At 35.5% G+C, this 18,547-nt stretch overlaps 1 protein-coding gene across 1 annotated transcript; it reads left to right on the top strand.

The window, feature by feature from the left end:
- The first annotated feature begins 2,317 nt into the window (after positions 1-2,317).
- LOC105052580 (AMSH-like ubiquitin thioesterase 3) lies at positions 2,318-15,825 on the top strand. The gene is made up of 14 exons (XM_010933432.4): positions 2,318-2,648; positions 3,289-3,353; positions 3,558-3,633; positions 3,801-3,965; positions 4,379-4,482; positions 9,797-9,902; positions 9,989-10,035; positions 10,247-10,574; positions 10,727-10,816; positions 10,898-10,960; positions 12,700-12,774; positions 13,697-13,759; positions 14,330-14,382; positions 15,179-15,825. The coding sequence occupies exons 1-14, from the start codon at positions 2,535-2,537 to the stop codon at positions 15,357-15,359; spliced, it is 1,530 nt and encodes a 509-aa protein (XP_010931734.1). The 5' UTR covers positions 2,318-2,534; the 3' UTR covers positions 15,360-15,825.
- Positions 15,826-18,547: the final 2,722 nt, after the last annotated feature.

The following is an 18,547-nucleotide window of genomic DNA, read 5'->3' as shown; positions in this document are numbered from 1 at the left end:
GATCATGTTTGGCCAACCAACTTCACGCCAGTAAACAGATTTTGGCCATGGATGTCCCTATCCAATGGTGTCTTAAGGTGACCGACCTCTAATCATCGCCAACCAATCCTTGTCTTGACAACACACGATTTGCAATTTTATTCAAAACATAATATCCGTCAAGTAACAACTATCGCTGGACTAATAAGATAACCACAATCGTCACATCTTGAAAATCTCGAGCGACAATCTCGTATCCCACAAATCACGTCCTGATCATGCAGGATCATGCCAACCACTTGCCAACTGAAGCTCCAACTCTTCGCTATAAAAGAGACTCAAAGAAGACCTCCAAAAAGATACGCCATTATTCTACCTCTCATGTTTCTCCTTATGTTGAATAAAAGTTCTAACTTTAACGTCGGAGGATCCTCATCAGAACCACCTCCACTTAGGATTTTTGTGTAAGTTGTACTCTCGGGAGACCTACCTCGTCATCAGCTCCAGCATCTTGGCGCTAGATGAATTCTCACACCAACAATTTATATTTATATTAAAGTGAAGTACCATATATATTCAATGTATTGAGTGAAGCTAATTAAACCTAGACTTAGTCATTGGATAAAAATAAGATTCTTGATCATGTCTTGCTATTAAAATATAAAAAATAGTATATACATTTACATATGGAAAATTGGTCCCTTGACTTTGCCTGTAGAAATCTCTATCTACTTCATGGCACCACCTTCGTTTATAAATACCATAATGCCATTCGAAATTCTTCATCTTCCATATTGAACTCTTTTCCTCTCTATCACCAAAAACAAGGAAAACTCTTCATTCTTATATGGATATTCTTTTATCTAAGAAATTTTTGACATTATTTAGTAAGATCAAGATTTTTCATCTCTCAAGATTCTCTTGATTGATAAATTTGGTCAGGTAATTATTATCGTATCTAATATCATCCAATATAAGTTGATTCTACCAATGTTCAAGTAGATTATCATGTTCAACATATTGAATTAATCTGGCTAAACCAAACCTTTATCATCGAAGAAAAAAAAAATTCAATTCATTGCTCTCTTCTTATATTGGTCTATGCTTATTCAACCATATCAAAATCAAGACTTCAAGTGATGCTTAGAAATATATGCTTAAGTTTCATGAAGAAATCATTCATCTGTATCTATGTTCGAATTGAATTGAAATATAGTAGGTTGATAATTTTTGTATGCATCTTTTTTGTAATCCTAACCTCAAGGATCCAAATAAACTTGACTTCTTTATTAATTGAATATTGTCTTAAAAGATTTAGTAGTTAGGCCTGTATTTCAAAAATTGTTGAAAGTTAAAACTATCTACATATTGATCTCATTAAAAATCACTAAAAATAATGACCATTATTTACCAAATATAACTATAACATTGACAACTATTTTAATCATATTTATTAGTTTCAATAGTGAAAAAATATATATTGTGATAGTAAAATAGTAGTATTATTAGATCGGTAATGTCCAACATATATTTTGCATATGATATTGATAGGAGCGGTGGTGGAACCTGACATCAAATATTGGGAGGATAAAATAATAATTTATTAATAATTTTTTAAATAAAATATTTTATAATAAATAATAAAATAAAGATATATATATATATAATATTATAAAAATATCAATAAATATTTAATTTTTTATATAAATAAAGATAAGTAAAAAATATTACCTTATACTATCTATAAAATGAATTTGATTGTGTAAAAATCTTAATAATTTTTTCTACATTAAAGGTTGAAGAATAAATAAAAGATTAAGAAATAAATAAAACTATTTTTTTAAAAAAATATTATTTTTAATAAAAAATTAATATATAAATAAATTATATGATTTTTTTTTAAATTAGTAGATTCGTAATGTGTGTAAGACTAAAATATTGGAAGGATCATATATATATATATATATATATATATAGGTAATAAATATTTTAAAATTTTTTTGAGGGACAGTGGCCCTCTTCGGTCCTTCTTACCTCCATCACTAGATAAAAGAAAAGAAAAAGAAAAACTTATGATATACCATAGGTATATTATTTTTTGTAATACGTAAACTAAAATTTTTTATTCAAATGGTCTGAAAATGTGAATGTAAATTTATTATCTCATTCATATAAAAAATACAATATCAAATGATAGCCATATTATATCTACTGTACAATAATCATTATAAATTTACTATATAGCACCCACTCATTTAATTATCCATCATTATAAACAACCGTTATAATGGCCGTTACTTTAGACGGAGGTCGGCCTAGGGAAATAAGTAGAGCCCAGTCGACGCACACGGAAAGTAACGCACCCGGACGTTCTTCTCTTCTCCTTTCTCCTGCAGGACACCCTTCCGATCGTCGGCTCGTCGGTAGAAGAGAAAGGAAGGAGTCGGGGCCGCGGAGGAGACCCAGATTCTCGCCAGAGCGCCGCGGAGGAGACCCAGATTCTCGCCGGAGTGCCGACGGAGATCGCCCGTCCTCGCCGGATAAAGACGGTCGCGATGAGGCCCTTTGTGAGAGCGATCAACCTCAATGCCTGCGCCCAGCGGGTGGATGTCGACAATCGGATCTCCCTCAATTACTACTATCGAATTGCCGATAACCTTCTCAGACAGGTCTGTCCCTCTCCCTCGATCGGTCTTTGTTTTATTTCACTTTTTTTTTTTCATGTTTCATTTCAATCTTAACCTATTCTTTTGTTGGAAGATGAAAAGCCCTGATTTTATTGGGTTCTTTTTACGAATTGTTGGTTCTGGGTGTTTGATTAGGTTTAGGGTTGTGTTTATGTGGATTTGCTGGGGAGAATTGGAGAGGTGAAAAGCGGGATGGTGTGAAATTTAGGAAATTGCTCGTGGACAGATGGTTGAGATTGTCTGGGCGTCTAATTGGGGGACATTGATGGATTTGTTGGGTTGAAAATTGACCATCGGTGGTCAGTAATGATAAAACTATGATTTTGGGGAAAGCGAGATGGAGGGAGAGATAGGAGGTATGAATTCTTTGGTGGGTGTTAACTCTCGTTCTCAAAGATTTTCATGGTGTAGCATCAAAAGCGTGTTCGCATGATCAAAAGAAATTTTCACATTATCTAATTGATTTGAAGTTGAAGTCGTGATCTTGAATTATCCTGCTCAGCAGGATGTACAGTTTTCTTATGGACATATTTGTAATTGAATGCTTTGTGATTTTGCATGGGCTTTTCCGATAAAATGGAACTTGGATTTTAAGTTTCGCAGTGCTCTATTCTTTGTTCAGGCAAGCATATATCGGGAGGAGAAGAATCTCATTGACCTATACATCATACTTCTTAGGTTTTCAAGGTAATAGAAGCTGAAGAATCAAATTTTGCTTTTTATATGTAATCAATCTTAACATGCTGATATTTATATTTATTCTGACCATGACACCAGTTCGGTGGTTGCTACCTTTATTCATTTGTCTTTGTTTAGAAAGTTGTCTGAAACCATTAAGAGAATCTGCAAAAATACCTTCTCAGTTCTCAACTTGTGGCTTTGTTATTGCAGTCTAATGTGTGAGACCATACCTTCACATCGTGATTACCAAACATCGCTTCCAAAAGAAAAGGCAATTTTCAGGAAGGTTGGTAAACTAACTGTTCTTGCTTAACTGCATTCTGTGAAACTTTATATGTTTTTTTTCTTTTTTTTTAAAAGGAAATAATAGCTTGCCTAAAAGAAAGAAACAATGACAAGTTTTTTCAGTAAAATTATCAAAAGCTGTTGTTGACCTTTAGCACATCATTTCAGAAACTGCTGGATGTCATGGATGAACTAGAATCTCTGAAGCCTTCTGTTCAGCACCAAGTCGACGAACTCAACAAAGGGCATTTTCAATCTGACACTCAAGAAATAATTTCTTATAGTACAACTCCTGCTAAGAAGCAGATCTTCCCAAGTTTGTGCATAGAGCAGGTAACCAAAGTTTTTCCAGAATGTAATACTGAAGTCAGTGCATAATAAGATTTGATTAGCAACTTTTTCTGCTCCAAATAGTGTGCATCTTGACCTATGTTTTGTTGTTCTATATCACTTAGATAAATGCACTTTCCAAGGTTTTAAGTACTGTTACCAATCCCTGTAGTGCCACCTGATTTGTACGGGCATATTATGTGTTGATAATTTGATATGGTATGCTGGTCCAGTACCTATTGTCAGTGTGGGGTGCATACCACTTACTGGTTCTATTCCAGCCTGGTATGATATGCCGGACATGGATAGGTACTTAAAACCTTGGTGCTATGTTTATTTGTAATATTTTTCAGGTTCACATAATTCTTTCATATTCAATTTCTGTATAAATTTTATGCGATCTCTCGTAACCACAGGCATCTACCAGAAGTACATCTCAGTTGTCACGGAAACCCTCCAATGAGCGAAATCTAGTGGTATCATCAGATCGCATGCAAACGGAGAGGCAATTGCAGAGACTGTAAGTGTATAGTTAGATTTCTTATTCTCGTTTACTATTTGCAAAAGGTTTAGAGTAATTGAGAAACCTAGAAAGAAAACGCTAATTGGAAGAGTAAAGGCATTAAACATTGCCTCACAAGGAGATGGGACTTAAGCTTATGTGGTTGTATCTCAAAATAATAAAAGCATGCTCCTGTAGTATGGAGTGAGTTGCTTATAGAATGCTAAGTATCCTTGGGATTTTGCATCTGACCATATGCTGCACTCACTGTGGACAGCGTATTCTTGTCAGTATCATGGACTTCGATCAGAAGGCAAAAAATTGTGCTATTCATTGATCTTCACCAAACCCATTGGATCACATTTGAAATTATTTTTATGTTAGCAACCAGCACTTGTGCTTTTAGTTGTTTGGAATCTTATGATAATGACTGTCAGCTGCGAAATCATGACATCTATATAAATTCACATGAGAGAGCTCCTGTCATTGACCTGTACAGGTTTCCAGATCGTGTTACTAATTTGGCCTAGAAGCATATATCATGATTTAGTGTCGAGGAGCAGGACTGAGATTTGTCTGAAGTCTGAACTCACAGTATCAGATCATATTCATAATAGAGAAGGCTGCTTTTAATGTAGCATTGTGGACCATTGCATCCAATGAATTTCGTTGTTCTTTTCCTGGAAAAATGAATGTTCCCTGGGTTCCTCTTTGAACTGAACTTGAAAGTGAGTGTCACCAACTCAAAAAATAGAAGAGGAAAGAAAATTCCTGTTTGCAGAGTTTTTTTTTTTTTGGTATTAAGTCCATTTTTCTGAATAGCTTCCCAGCAACAAATCAAGTTTTCATTCTCCATGAAAAGCTTCCAAAGTTGGACCATTTGGATCCCTTTCTGAGTGGCCAACAAAAGATAGAAACACATCCCATCTGGATTTTTGATTGGGTCAGAGTCTTGGAACCCAAAATCGATGGAAAGAGAATCCTAGTTCAATCCAATCAGAAAGGGGGATTTCTTTCTCGATAGTAGTGGAATCACAGTCATTTCGTGAGGTCAAAGATACTTTTGGTAGAAACAGTTTTATGCTAATTTTGATATCATTGGAAGGGTTCTCAAACTATTGAATATGATTGGATGAATTCTGTTGTCAACAGGATAAAAATCTGGTTGTGGAAGGCTGAAGGTGAATCATGTCAAAAGGCAACTCGATGTCTTAGGTTAGGATATTGAAATTGCTAATTTGCTATTTTAATTTGTCCAGGATCCAACAAGTGTTTCTGGAGAAAGGTAAAGTTTTTGAAGAAAGTTCATGCTAAAAGTTAGTAACAAGTTTACAGATTGGTGCATTTAGCAAGTTGGTATTTGGCTTAACATTTTTAGTTTTAAGGGTCGTTGTTGGCATGGTACTCTTGATTGTTCCAGCCATACTTTTAATTTCAAGTGGAGGTGGAACTAGTGTGGGCCAAAAGCTCTTTTAGGAAAACTGTCCATTTGATAAGTTTTGTTCAGGTTGAAGCAAGTAGGGAATCTTGTCTGCAATGCTGGCTAAATGTTTGGACATTTGTGATTCAGTAGAACTTTTTAGCATGAGTTTATTGTCCAGAACTCAATGATGGGCTTTAATTTTTTTTCCTTATATGACATAACCATTTTGGTTGTAAGCAGAATATAACTTGAAACAAGACCCAAGGTGACATGTATAAAAGTTGTGAGAAAAGGTATGGAAAAGGTTGAAATAGCATCAGAGGTGGCCCTAAATAAAATACTCAGCCAATGAGGATTCATAAGACTGACCCAAATAGTTGGGACAAGGGGATAGTGGTTATCGTCGTGGTTATGGGATGGTTGTAAATGTAATGTTTGCATATGATGGAGGATTTGGGAGGCTACACAATGAGCTTTCTCCCCTTCTTGAAGAACTTTGCTTCCATAACAAGTTTTCCTGCAACTAAAGGAGGAACCTTGCTTTCATTTAATCTAATGCTGCTTGGACTTCACATTGAGGGGAAGTGATACCAATACAGTTGCCTTAGACCTAATTATTTTTCTGGACTCAAGTAGGTTATTTACTTATCCAAAACAGGAACAATCTTAACTAAGGCAACGATTGAAGGGCAAGGAATTAACAAATCCTTTGTGCAATAGGAGGAATTTGTAAAGAGAGGAGCACAATGTTGTACTTGGCTTAGTGCATTGCCGGTGCTTAGGTTGCATTTTGCATCACTGTCAGTTTTCAGCCTTCTAAAAACTGAAAACTGAAACTGTTTGGTAGTCAATGCTGTTTTTCTTTCTAAAAACTGAAAACTTGCGTTGACTTTGGCACTTTTGTGGTGATGTTGGTGGCAGTGAAGTTGGCGATGGGGGTGATGGTGGCAAGTAGGCAACAATAGCAGTGGAAGTCGTGGTGATAGCAGTGGTGGCAGGGGTAAAAGAGAACCATTTTCTCTTTTCAGAAGAAGTGAAAGCCACTTTATAGCTTCTACTTTTTTCAAAAATTTGATGAAAGTCCAAAAAAATTAAAACTATTCTACCAAACTTTTTTTCTGCCTTGGCTTTCATCTTTTGGTTTTCGAAAACTGAAAACCAAAAATTGCATGATGCCAAACAGGCCTTAGTTTGATATCTATGTTCTTAGCCAATGAGTGGGGTTTATATGAAGTTTAATAACTTCCTTTGAGAAATTTGAGATATGGAATCATTATGGAATATGTATGTTGGTATAAGTGGCCTTATTTTGCCAGGACTGTTTTACATAATAAAGTTCAGGTGGTGTGTTGCCACCTTTCTCGAGAAAAAAAAAAACATCGAGGATTTTAAGAAGATTGAAATGGATTTTGAAGATTATTTACATAGCAAAAGCTTGCATATCACACAAGTTTTTGTGGTATCAATGAGTCTCCCTCTCTATACATCTTTTATGCTGGTCTCTCTGTCTCTCTGATTGGTCACTTTTTCCCTACCATTTGACTTTTGATTTCATAGCAGGTTCCTTTCTTGCCTAAGTTGCTTTTGCTAGGAACTTGACATTAATAAGAAAACATAGTTGTTGGTGCATGGATTTATATTTTACTAATTTTGATCATTATGTGAAATAATTATTTGTTTTGTATTATTACACTTACATCTTATGTACTAAGATTTGATGCTTAACTTTTATGTTGTGAATGTATATATCAATTGTTAAATTCATCTCATATCTAATTAAATAGATCCCAATTATTTTTTCTTGAAGTAATTATATGATTCTTCGGAGTCGCAATTTTAATATTTTTTTAACATAAAAATCAAGGTTAGTTATGGTTTGCTAGGGTTGTAGGTAGATCTGGGCATGGGTCAGGTGACTTGGTAATTGGATGTGCCCCAGGAAAGAATCCTAAACCATTGGGTGACTCAGGCATATATGTTAAGGCCTAGTTGAGTTTAACGATGGCACATGCTTGCTTAAATTTACCCCAACCTGATCTAGAGAGCCCTAGCTTAGGATAATAATTAGCAATATATAATATATATGTTATATGTTTGTTATAAGTTACAATTATAAATAGTATATAATTATGAACCTTAATCCCAAACTTCCTTCTCTTCCTATGCCGTTCCCCCTCACCTTCTTTACCTTCTTTCTTATGTTCAAATGTAGGACTACCATTGTTAGACCTTGGCAATGTAGGTATACTCTTCCTCGCTCTCCTCTCTCCCACTTCCCCCTTCCAAAAGCAACCCTACAACCCCCTCACCTCCCCACTTCCCCCTCCTTTTTTCTTCCTTCCTCATATTTATGGATTGTGGATCACCCAAGCTAGGGTTTTGAGTTGAGCCCCTGGTTTACCTCAAGTCAAACATTAGAATAATTATAGGCTTTTGACCCTTTTCCTTGATACAATCTCATTGGATTCTTCAATTGATCTTTGGTTGTAGAAATATGGCGATAGATGCATGGACGTGGGTTCATGGAGGGGTGGGGGTGTGTATCCAAGGGTTGGATCCTTTAAATATCTAAGGGTGGAGCTATGGAGTCATGCCCAAGGCTAAAATGAAGTGTCCGAGTACTCAAGCGATGGGTAAAAGTTTCATTTGGTGAGTAGTGTTATGATTACCCCAAAAAAAAAAAAGAAATGTTATAGAAAGTTGGCCGAGTGCCATTCCACCATGTAATCTTTGCTGCAGGTCTAACCATTCCAAGGTTGTTGACTAATGAAGGCATGTATTACTGGTTTTCTCTCTTTTCTCTTTCTTAATAAAGATTTGTTGCTTAATATGTCAGGTGCAAAATGATCCCCTATTCATAGAATATTGTTCCCAAGGTTTTAAAATACTGTTGAATGGGGCTTTCTCGGTTTTTCCAATTTGAACAGGATTCTCCACTTAATGACACTCGGGATGGTGGGTGTCCCATCCACCCCAGTTCATTTCCCAACATTTCCCATCTTGACACTTGAGTTGGGGCACCATCTTGACACTTGGGATAGTGGGACGTCCCACCATTCCAATGATACTTAAACCCTTGATTCTTCCTATTTTGGGTCTCAAGAGAGACCTTTATTATGACTTTGCACCCCCACCACTCCCCGAAAAGGGAAAAACAAAAGTGGCGAGACACAAAGCATGTTTTAGATGTCTAATTGATTCAATTATGGGTGATGCTATTTGAGTTGCTTCTTCTAGAGTTTTATTCTCCTGCTAGCCGCCAATCATGCTATATGTGGTCCAGCACATTTTCTATGGCAAGACCATTGCCTATACCTTCTTGTATACACTGTATGATATTCTACCTACCTTTGGTTCTTCATTATCTTTATGCATTTAAATCTTTGGGGCCTAATAGCACAAGCACCATTCATGCTATGTTCAGTTTGCTGGTGTAGTTTTTTTCATTCTTGGGTCCACTTTCTTGAGTAGTGATCCAATCACGTTTTCTCAGAATGGACAATCACGCTTTCTTTAGTCACAGTAGTTGGGTCGTTCCCAACTTATGAAATGTGTGCCACTTATATATCATGCAGATTCTCGATTTGCACTTCATTGGGGTCATTGTAACTGGTTTTTGGGTGGTAAAAAATCAGTCTTGAAGTCATTCTCTTTTACTGAAATTAAATTTCTAGATAATTAACATGAGTTCGTTTTTCATATTTCAGTTGAGTTTGCTTGCAAATCTATACAAATTAAATCTTTTTCTGTTTTTATTTGTTTCCTTTTTCTTTTTTTTCTGGCATTATAAAATCTTTAATTTTCCATGGAATTCTCTCCTTATATTTTTTCTATACTAGTATGCTGTACAAATCATACGAATAACAATTAGTTTTCTAAAGTTTGATCAGTTTAAGATAAACTATGCAGATCCTTCAGTCTACCTCCGCCAAAGGAAGAAACACTATCCAGACACTCTATTTTAGGTCCTAATGGGCTCCGGGGCCAATGGACAGGACCAATTACTGGTATTAGGGTATAATCCTTGCATTCTTGACAACTCTTTTCGGTCCTCTCTGCAAAGTAGTGACTGACTGGGTCATTTACTGCCAATTGGTACAGGTCCAGTATCCCAATAATGCTGAGTTAATCCAAAGTGGAATTACAGGGTGAGAATTTTTAATACATCTTGTTAATCCTTGATTGATTGGAACATTGAATTGGCCTCATTCTAGCTAAAAAAGCATGTACTTGTTACTTACAAAAGTTTAAGCTGTATCTCATATGTTAGGTGATTAATTTTGTTTTGTTTTATGGTCACTTCCAAACTGGCAATTTCTGATTATTAGCAACTCTCTTACATGGTTTACTATCTAATAGTGTGAACCAGGATGAACAATATGGTGCTATTACGGTAAATGAAGGTGATTCTGGAAAGAGTAATTATGATTTGGAGTCTGTTCTCTCCCTTGATGATGGTAGATGGTCCATTCCGAAAGAAAAATCCGGTTCCCTGGTCACTAATGTTGCACAGGAAGGTTCTATTCAGTTAAATATTAGGCAGCCATCTCCTCCTCCTGTTCTTGCTGAGCTACAACCTGAGGTGCATTCAATTTCTCCTTCAAATGTTGCTGATCCAAGACCAGGACCACCAAAGCGTGCATTGGATGGAATGCCTGACTCCAAGGAATATCAAGATTTGCATGTTGTAAGCTCTCTATCTCTCTGATGTATGTGTGCATGTGTTCCACTAACTCTCTGAAGGCTTCAGGAAAATGAACTTGTCAAACTATGTGCCAGCTTAGTCTTTTCTATGGTGTTCGTCTATTTGACATAGAAATTTCTTCATCTGATTTACAGCCAGTGAAGATGATGGAATGCTTTTTGAGGCTTGCAGAGACAAACACTGCAAAAAATTTAGAAACATGTGGAGTTCTTGCAGGTTCACTGGTAAGTGCTATCAAATAAGAAAACTGAAACCTATTAGGTAGTTGCTTGGCTTTCTAATGTTGCTCCATGATTATTTTGTAGAAAAACAGAATGTTTTTTGTGACAACACTTATAATCCCCAAGCAGGAGTCAACGTCTGATTCAGTAAGAAAGATAATCTTATGCTATCTTGCTATAATCCTTTGTTTGTTCTTATAACATTGATATTTTATCCCGCATTTATGCATATATTATATTTTCAGTGCCCATTGTACACACTGTTTGTTGTTGATTCTGTGTTGCTGGGACTTCATTCCATCAAGACCTTGCATACCTGAGTTTAAATCTGCATTTAGTTTGGAACCCTTCCATGTCACGGTATAATTGATGCACAAAAAGAAAAAAATTGAACCAAAGGGTTTTTCTAATGCTTTTATCATACACATTGACAAATGCCTCTAAGAGCATAAGTTTCTTGTATACTATCAGCTTTCTTTATATGTTTGCTATGTTCAAAGAAATATATGGATTTTTAAGTTCATATGAGTTTTCCAGGTTAACAATTGCAATATTTTTGAAGTTGTGATTTGGAGGCACTTCCTTTGGATTCACTAGAAAAAATGTAGCAGCTTATGGTAGCAAGTACAGGGGGTATGAAAGATGGAAACAGCCTTTCTACATGTGCATTGATGGGAGCCTCTTGCACTAGGATGCCCATTTAGGTTAAAGTAGCATTTACATTGCACGTGCACATTCAATCTGCTATCCCATTTATTCTATCATGCCAATATTTTTTCTACATGTGGATAGTCATATTTCTTACCACTTCTATACATGACCTACATGATATAATGTCATATCATTGTCTTGGACCCTTAGTTAAAAGCAATGGGGACATAGTGCAATCTGCAAATCTATAGTCATTCCCTGTGTTGACTTGAGTCATTGTCTATCTAAACAGTGGCTAGACCTAGTGGTTGGAGCATTCCAGGAATCTGATTGTTTTGTTTTTGTAGATTTGCTAGATGTTGAAATTTTCAGGAATTGGAATAAGTTCAATGGGATTTGTTTATTGCCTGGTTTCCCAATCTTCTGAAGACCTCACTGCAGTTGTTTTTAAGTGCTTCCTGTTTTGCTTGGCAAATAATGCCTAGAAAGCTGTTTGTACTTCTACTGCTTTCCGTTACCAGGATCACAAGAAGAGTTGATAGTGCCATTCGGTTTGTTGTAACAAACTTGCTTTAACATGGTCCAATTCGATTTGTTTTACCAATCCGAGCTTTGATATAATTTTTAAAACATTTGATGGCACCCCTGAAATCAGCATACTTTGCTACATTTTTTATCCTTTTCTGTTTCGGAAGTTTCCTGATCTCGTAGATCTCCAATTTCATCCCTTCTGGCCCTGAATCTCAGTTTGATCTGTTTGCCCACTTCTCTTTATTCCTGCTTCATTGTTTTATTATAAACTGACTGTTTTATTCTGTACTGATTTGAGTTGTACTGTAGCCTTATTTTCACCTTTATTAGTCCTTTTTTCCTTGTGTTAAGAGGTTGTCAGGGGTCTCACACATGATGTCGGTTTTCAATTTTGCAGTCTCTTTATTAAGTTGTCTCCATATTAGGATCTATCGTTTATCTTGTACTGGAAATTCTCAATGCTTAAAAGTTGTGGCTTACCTCAGTCATTGGTAGCGTTTGATTTTCAAGGTCCAAAAATGGTGCAAGTTTACCTGATATAGGACACAATTGACAAAACAATAATAATCAGGATCTTAGTGGAAATCATATGGGTTAACATGATTGTTATGTTTGTTGCCGATGATTTTTATTCCTATTGTCAATGAGTATCTCGTATTGGGTATTTTTTTGGCAATCATTTCAAGAAGACTTTTCTTTTTCAGTGTCAAACTAAAGATGAGGAAGAAATATTTGATGTTCAAGACAAAAGGTCTCTTTTCCCCCTTGGGTGGATTCATGTAAGTATTATTTATGACACCTGTATGTTTGTCAATCTCCATTTATTTATTTTGTCAATCATTTGAAGCACATCATGGACAATTATCCACAAATGGTTTATTAATATTTTGAGCAATCTACCTGGGCATTATGATGCATTCGTTCATGTTTCTTGAAATCCTTGAGAGTATATGGAGTCTAAAATTGTGTTTTAAGTTTCTGGTTCCTTCTGTATATTTGTAATTTAACCGGAGTAAGTAGTGCTGCTGACATGGGCTGACCAGCATGGCACATCTTTGTTGTGCTGAAACAAAAATAAGGCTGGTACTTTTGGCTGTATTGACCTGTGCTGAACAGGCTTGGATTGATACCGTGCCAGTATGCCCGGTGCTTGGTACTGACCTGGTTCTCGGTGCTGGCACTGGTCTGGCACGGACCTGCACTCAAATTCATGTTATATGTTTTTAAGGATCTAAGTTTGTTCTCAATTGTTCATAGTTCATACATTCAGTCTCCTTATGCTTTATCAAAGTGCTGTGGTTTTCCCATAATTTTTCTGAAAATAATTATTTATTGGCAAAAAGGGAAAAGGATAGAGAGCCAGTGAGAGTAATCATGTCATGAATCATGATACAATGGTCAATCTTGTTTAACCACAAGCACTGTTACTATAAGTACTTCTAATATGAAATTCATAGTCATGTTAAAGAACTTCATGTGGGAAAGAAAATTTAACTGTTTACAGATACATTTAATTAGGAAGTTGAGGAAAGAAGTCAGTCAGGGAAAAAGCTGAAGTGACTATTTACAGGCTTAATTTGCATTCTTGGTTTTATTAATTTTTAAAGATGCCCATTTCATTGTTTTGATAGCACAAAATCTTCAAAAAGTCATTCTTTTTTCTAATACGGAAACTCATTTTGGTCATATTCTGTTTTCCAGACACACCCAACACAGACCTGCTTCATGTCATCCATTGATCTTCATACTCATTATTCATATCAGGTAATCCCTGATCACTTTAACCTATCTTATGTCTTCTTTTGGTTCATGTTTGAAATTACTACCTTTGCCTGTTTTGAAGCTGTCATTATTGCAATTCTCTTAAACTATGTAAATAAACTTTTGGAGTTCATCCGTCATGATATAATGTCTTAGTATGACTTTGTGGTTGGTCCCTTTTGGAGAAAAATGCGAAATATTGAAATGGTATCCCACCATTTTCTTCTATTTGTCATATTAACTACTTGTTTCTGTTAAAATAAGCAGTTGTTATCATCTCGCGATCTGTTTTCAACTACTATGTCATTTACACACAATGTTCTTAAATTTCTTGTAAAACTTAATCTAATAAACTTGTGGTTGCTTTCGGCTAGTGACTTTCATGTGTTTTATGTTTTTAGGGAATTGGAGAAATAAAAAAGAGATCCAAATTCCAGTGTCATAAAAAACATGCATCTCTGCTAAATTGAGATTAGATTCTATTCTGTTTATTTTGCATCAAACACTATTTGTTCTTGAAACTTATTTTATCTCTTTAAATTTGATCTTCTGGACTCTGCTGGTTTTTGGCAGATTATGTTACCAGAAGCAATTGCAATCGTTATGGCACCTACTGATACATCTAGGTATGTTCTGTTTCTTGCATGATCGATATCCAATTTCAGTTGACTTGTTGGCGGCATCAAGGGAAAAAAAAAAAAAAAAGAAAGCTCTTAAGAAATACTAATATTTTTAGAGGGTGGCCTGAGGGGTAAAATACTGCTCCAGAATAATGGATGCAATTAGGTATACATGTGAAGAATATTGGAAGCATTCATATTTCTCTACTACTGCCATCATTATGTTGTTGGCTATCAAATGCCTTGGATTGAGGACAGCTCAACAGGCCAGCAGGAAATTTTCACTTTATTTCTAACATGTATTTCTGGATATGAGTCTGCAAAGTGCTGATTGTACTTTTATGTTTTAATTAGTTGTTTTTGAGGTGCCTTTCTTTTTTGAGAGAGTATGGTGTAATAGAAAAAAGGGTGGCCTAGAGCACTGGGCTCTCACCATTGCAGGGTCTGTGTGGAGGGTCAGATTTACGCAGTCTTATCTCCATGCGCAGAGAGGTTGTTTCGTATTTCAAACCTGTGATGCCCATATCACAATGGAGCAACATTACTGTTGCACTAAAGTTGAGATAGTGAAATGATGAAAAACATTTAACCATTTGGGAGTATGGTCAAAAAATATGAATATGATAGGAAATCTGCAAATGATGGTTTGATGGTTGGTCTTTTAGTTTATTTTTGACTAATCAATTTGATACAAAGCATGAAATTAGTATCTAGTATTTTGTCTACTTGGAATGTGATACAAAAGCTCTTTTTTTTTTTTTTTTGGTTTAAAGGATTTTCACAACTTGTTTTCTTCATGCAGAACCCATGGCATATTCCATCTAGCAGATCCAACTGGTGTTTCTATTATACGTAATTGTCAAGAGCGTGGATTTCACCCTCATGAGCAGCCTCCTGATGGCAGCCCAATCTATGAGCATTGTTCACATGTTTATATGAATCCCAATCTTAAGTTTGATGTCATCGATCTTCGTAACTCATAATCACCCCATTGCTCTGAATGACATCTGCAATTTCAGCAGGCAAGAGATCAGATAGCATAGGGCATAGTATCAAGCTTCCAGGATCTTGCTTTGAGGAAGTTTGACCTGTTTATTTGGTACTTGATCGATCAACCAGTGTTCAGATAAGGGATTAAACATTTGCTGATCATTTTGATCTATCAAATTAAATGCTGAGCCTCTTTTATGGAGGGTCAGTATTATCTGCATTACGATGATGCCTCAGTGGTTAATCAACTTCACAATTAGTGAGCATTATCAAACATATTGAGGTCATCCAGTATTCATGGTTTTTTTGTATAAAAGAATTCTGGTCTTTGTACGCCAGTTGTGCAATTACAAGGAGTTCATGCTTGATGTAGCTATCGTGGAAGCACTCACTTTGCTGGTGTTTAATGTAAATGGTTTCTGGCCATTTCCAAACAAGTTTGAAGTGGCTATTGTGGAAGCGATCTGTCTTTGCTGGTGTTTCTCATTTGCCTGTAGTTTATTGTGGTTTCTTTCCTAGCAATCTTTCTTTCTCGATCATTTTGCATTTTCTTTCCCAGTTATGTCGGAGCCAGTTGCTGTTCCATGTTAATCAGTGGTTCTTCTTTCCACCCCTATGTACCATCTTGGGTTGGTAAACTTGGCGATCTCAATTGTAGCCCACACAATTGGCTGCATTTTCATGCTTTGTTGCCACTGACATGATAAAGACAGATTGGCTTCAGTTAAAGAATGCAACATGACTGTCCCTGTTTGTTTTTCATACATATGCTCTCTCTTAATGCTTAGTAGGCAACATGAAAAGTTTGATTGGCTTGATTTCAAGAAGGCAGCAAGATAGAAACTGTTTATCGTCATTTGTTGGATCTCTCAGTTGGTGTATAAATGAAGTAATGTGAATACATTTGCATGCAGGAAGTCAGTGATTAAAATGCTTGTATGGTTTTTATGCATATTCATAAAATGCAGATGAATCTGTGGTGGATGTACCAAACCTAGCAGGGATCTTGTCCCTTTTGGACCCAATCATTTAAACCCAACGGCCTCTGCCAACTTATTATTGTTGTAAGCTCATCATTTTCTGAAATATAACGATAATTTTCCTTAAAACATTAAGTTGCCTCCATATATTATCTCTGCAGCTCCATCCAAATATCCTTTATTATTATTATTATTTAAACTCAGCTTTGGTGTCCGATTATGTTGGCATTTGGCAATGGTGGAACACATATGCTGTTTGGTTTCTACATCTCTATCATGAAATAGCAATTCAGTTGAGGTATGGTCAAATTAAGTGGAAGAGGCTGGTGGAGTGGTGTTGGATGACACTGAAAAGGAGATAAAGAAGATTGTAATGGAAGGGGAATAATAATTGGCCAACATTGAGGTGGTGCATATTGTTTTGCACTCATTTACTGCCTGAATGTAAATGGTTATGTTAAATTATTGGTGATGTATGCTTGTTTGTCTGACCAGCTTAAACCAAAGGATAAGCCTTACTTGAACAAGCCAATGGAGCTCTATGAGCAGATGACAACCACTTAGGGCAAAGACCAAGCCACTGGTCTAGGTGCAAGAATGGATGTACCTAGCAATGACATCCCCGTGTTTCTAATGACACTGATGACCTTTCTCAGTCGTGATAGGCACAGACATCATCCACTCTATCATCTTTATCTGTTCAAGTTAAAGGTGGCACAACGACAGGCAAGAGATGAAGAGAAGGGAGCTTATTAGATAGTGAAGTAGCACTTCGGCCTTGTGGACTTTGCCCCACACTACAACGAAGTGATGGGGATGAAGAAATGCCTTTCAACAGACCAACACATCCAAGGCCAATGACTGCTTGCTTACTAATGAGAGGCTGTCTCGAGGGTTCATAGCAAGGATTCAGGATCTGAAGAAGATGTAATGGAGGACTTTTTGGCCTTTTTGACAGGTGAACTTGAATGCGTTGGTCTGTTTTTTTGTGAATAAATATCATAAAATAAATAATTAATTTTTTTATTAACTAACTTATCGATGTTCTAACATTTTTCAAGATGGATAAGTTATTTTCTATGGATGGTATTTATCGATAAAATTAAAAAAAAAATTTATCTATTTAAAAAGTGGTTAAATCATTTTTTGATCAGTCAATAAATTATGCATTTAATTTTATTTTTAAATACTCCATCTTCATTCCCAATGCCTCAATTATTCAATGCCCAAATAATTCACTCATCTATTTTCTTCTAAACTAAAAAGCATAAAGGATATTATAAAAAATATGGATAAATTTTAGCAACTTATTCAGAAAAGTAGTAATGCAAAAGAATATGTGTAATAGATTTTGAAATCATTTTTTTATATATAAAAAATATGAATAAATTATTTTTTTTATTTAAATATTATTTAAAAAATATTTATTTATAAAAATATAAATTTTTAGATATATTTTTATGTGCAAAAGAACGGTTCTCAGGAACAGAACGTAGGATAACCTTACTTCACTTGACAAGCTTGACTTGGTACTGTAGAAATACTGTTTGTGTATTTGGATTCTACTTGGGATGGCAAGACTTATATTTTTTCGTGCAAGCATGGACACGCATGCTAGTCCCTCAGGGGACGCTCATACCTCGATGCCTCCACTTTTTGAGGCTCTTTTTGCTTAGCTTGCACCAACTATACGTGCCTATAGATGAACGCTTGTGATTTTTAGAATATTAGCTGCATGGTTGAATTTTGTGGATATGAAACTCGGATGGTAGATTTGTTTGATATGGTTTGTTCGAGTTAGATGATAGATTCTCATTGAACTGTTCAGAATTATATTGCAGTATTGTTTTGATTGAGTAGTAAAATGATTCAAGTATGGTAGCATATCTGGTCATTGAAAAGTTATTCATTGCAATTGTAATTTTTTTTTTGTCATGAAATAAATGATTTAAATTAAATAAAAAAAATATATTTATGAGTATTTTATTGTAGAAGAAAGGATATTATTAGTCCTATATTGATAATGAATTAAAAGAAACTTTCGGCCTATATTCAACCCATGTGAGGTATTTTTTTAGATCTAAATATACAAAAATAAAATTTTGAGATCTATGAACCAAAATAAATAATACCTTATATACTGAGCCACAAGCGTTTTGGATAAAAGACCATCTCATTCTTTGTGAAGTCCAATGTTACCC

This window comes from Elaeis guineensis, chromosome 10, assembly GCF_000442705.2.
Source record: "Elaeis guineensis isolate ETL-2024a chromosome 10, EG11, whole genome shotgun sequence".
In the NCBI taxonomy this organism is placed as follows: domain Eukaryota; kingdom Viridiplantae; phylum Streptophyta; class Magnoliopsida; order Arecales; family Arecaceae; genus Elaeis; species Elaeis guineensis.
Note: the sequence above shows the minus strand (reverse complement) of the source record. Positions and strands in the feature narration are given on the sequence as shown.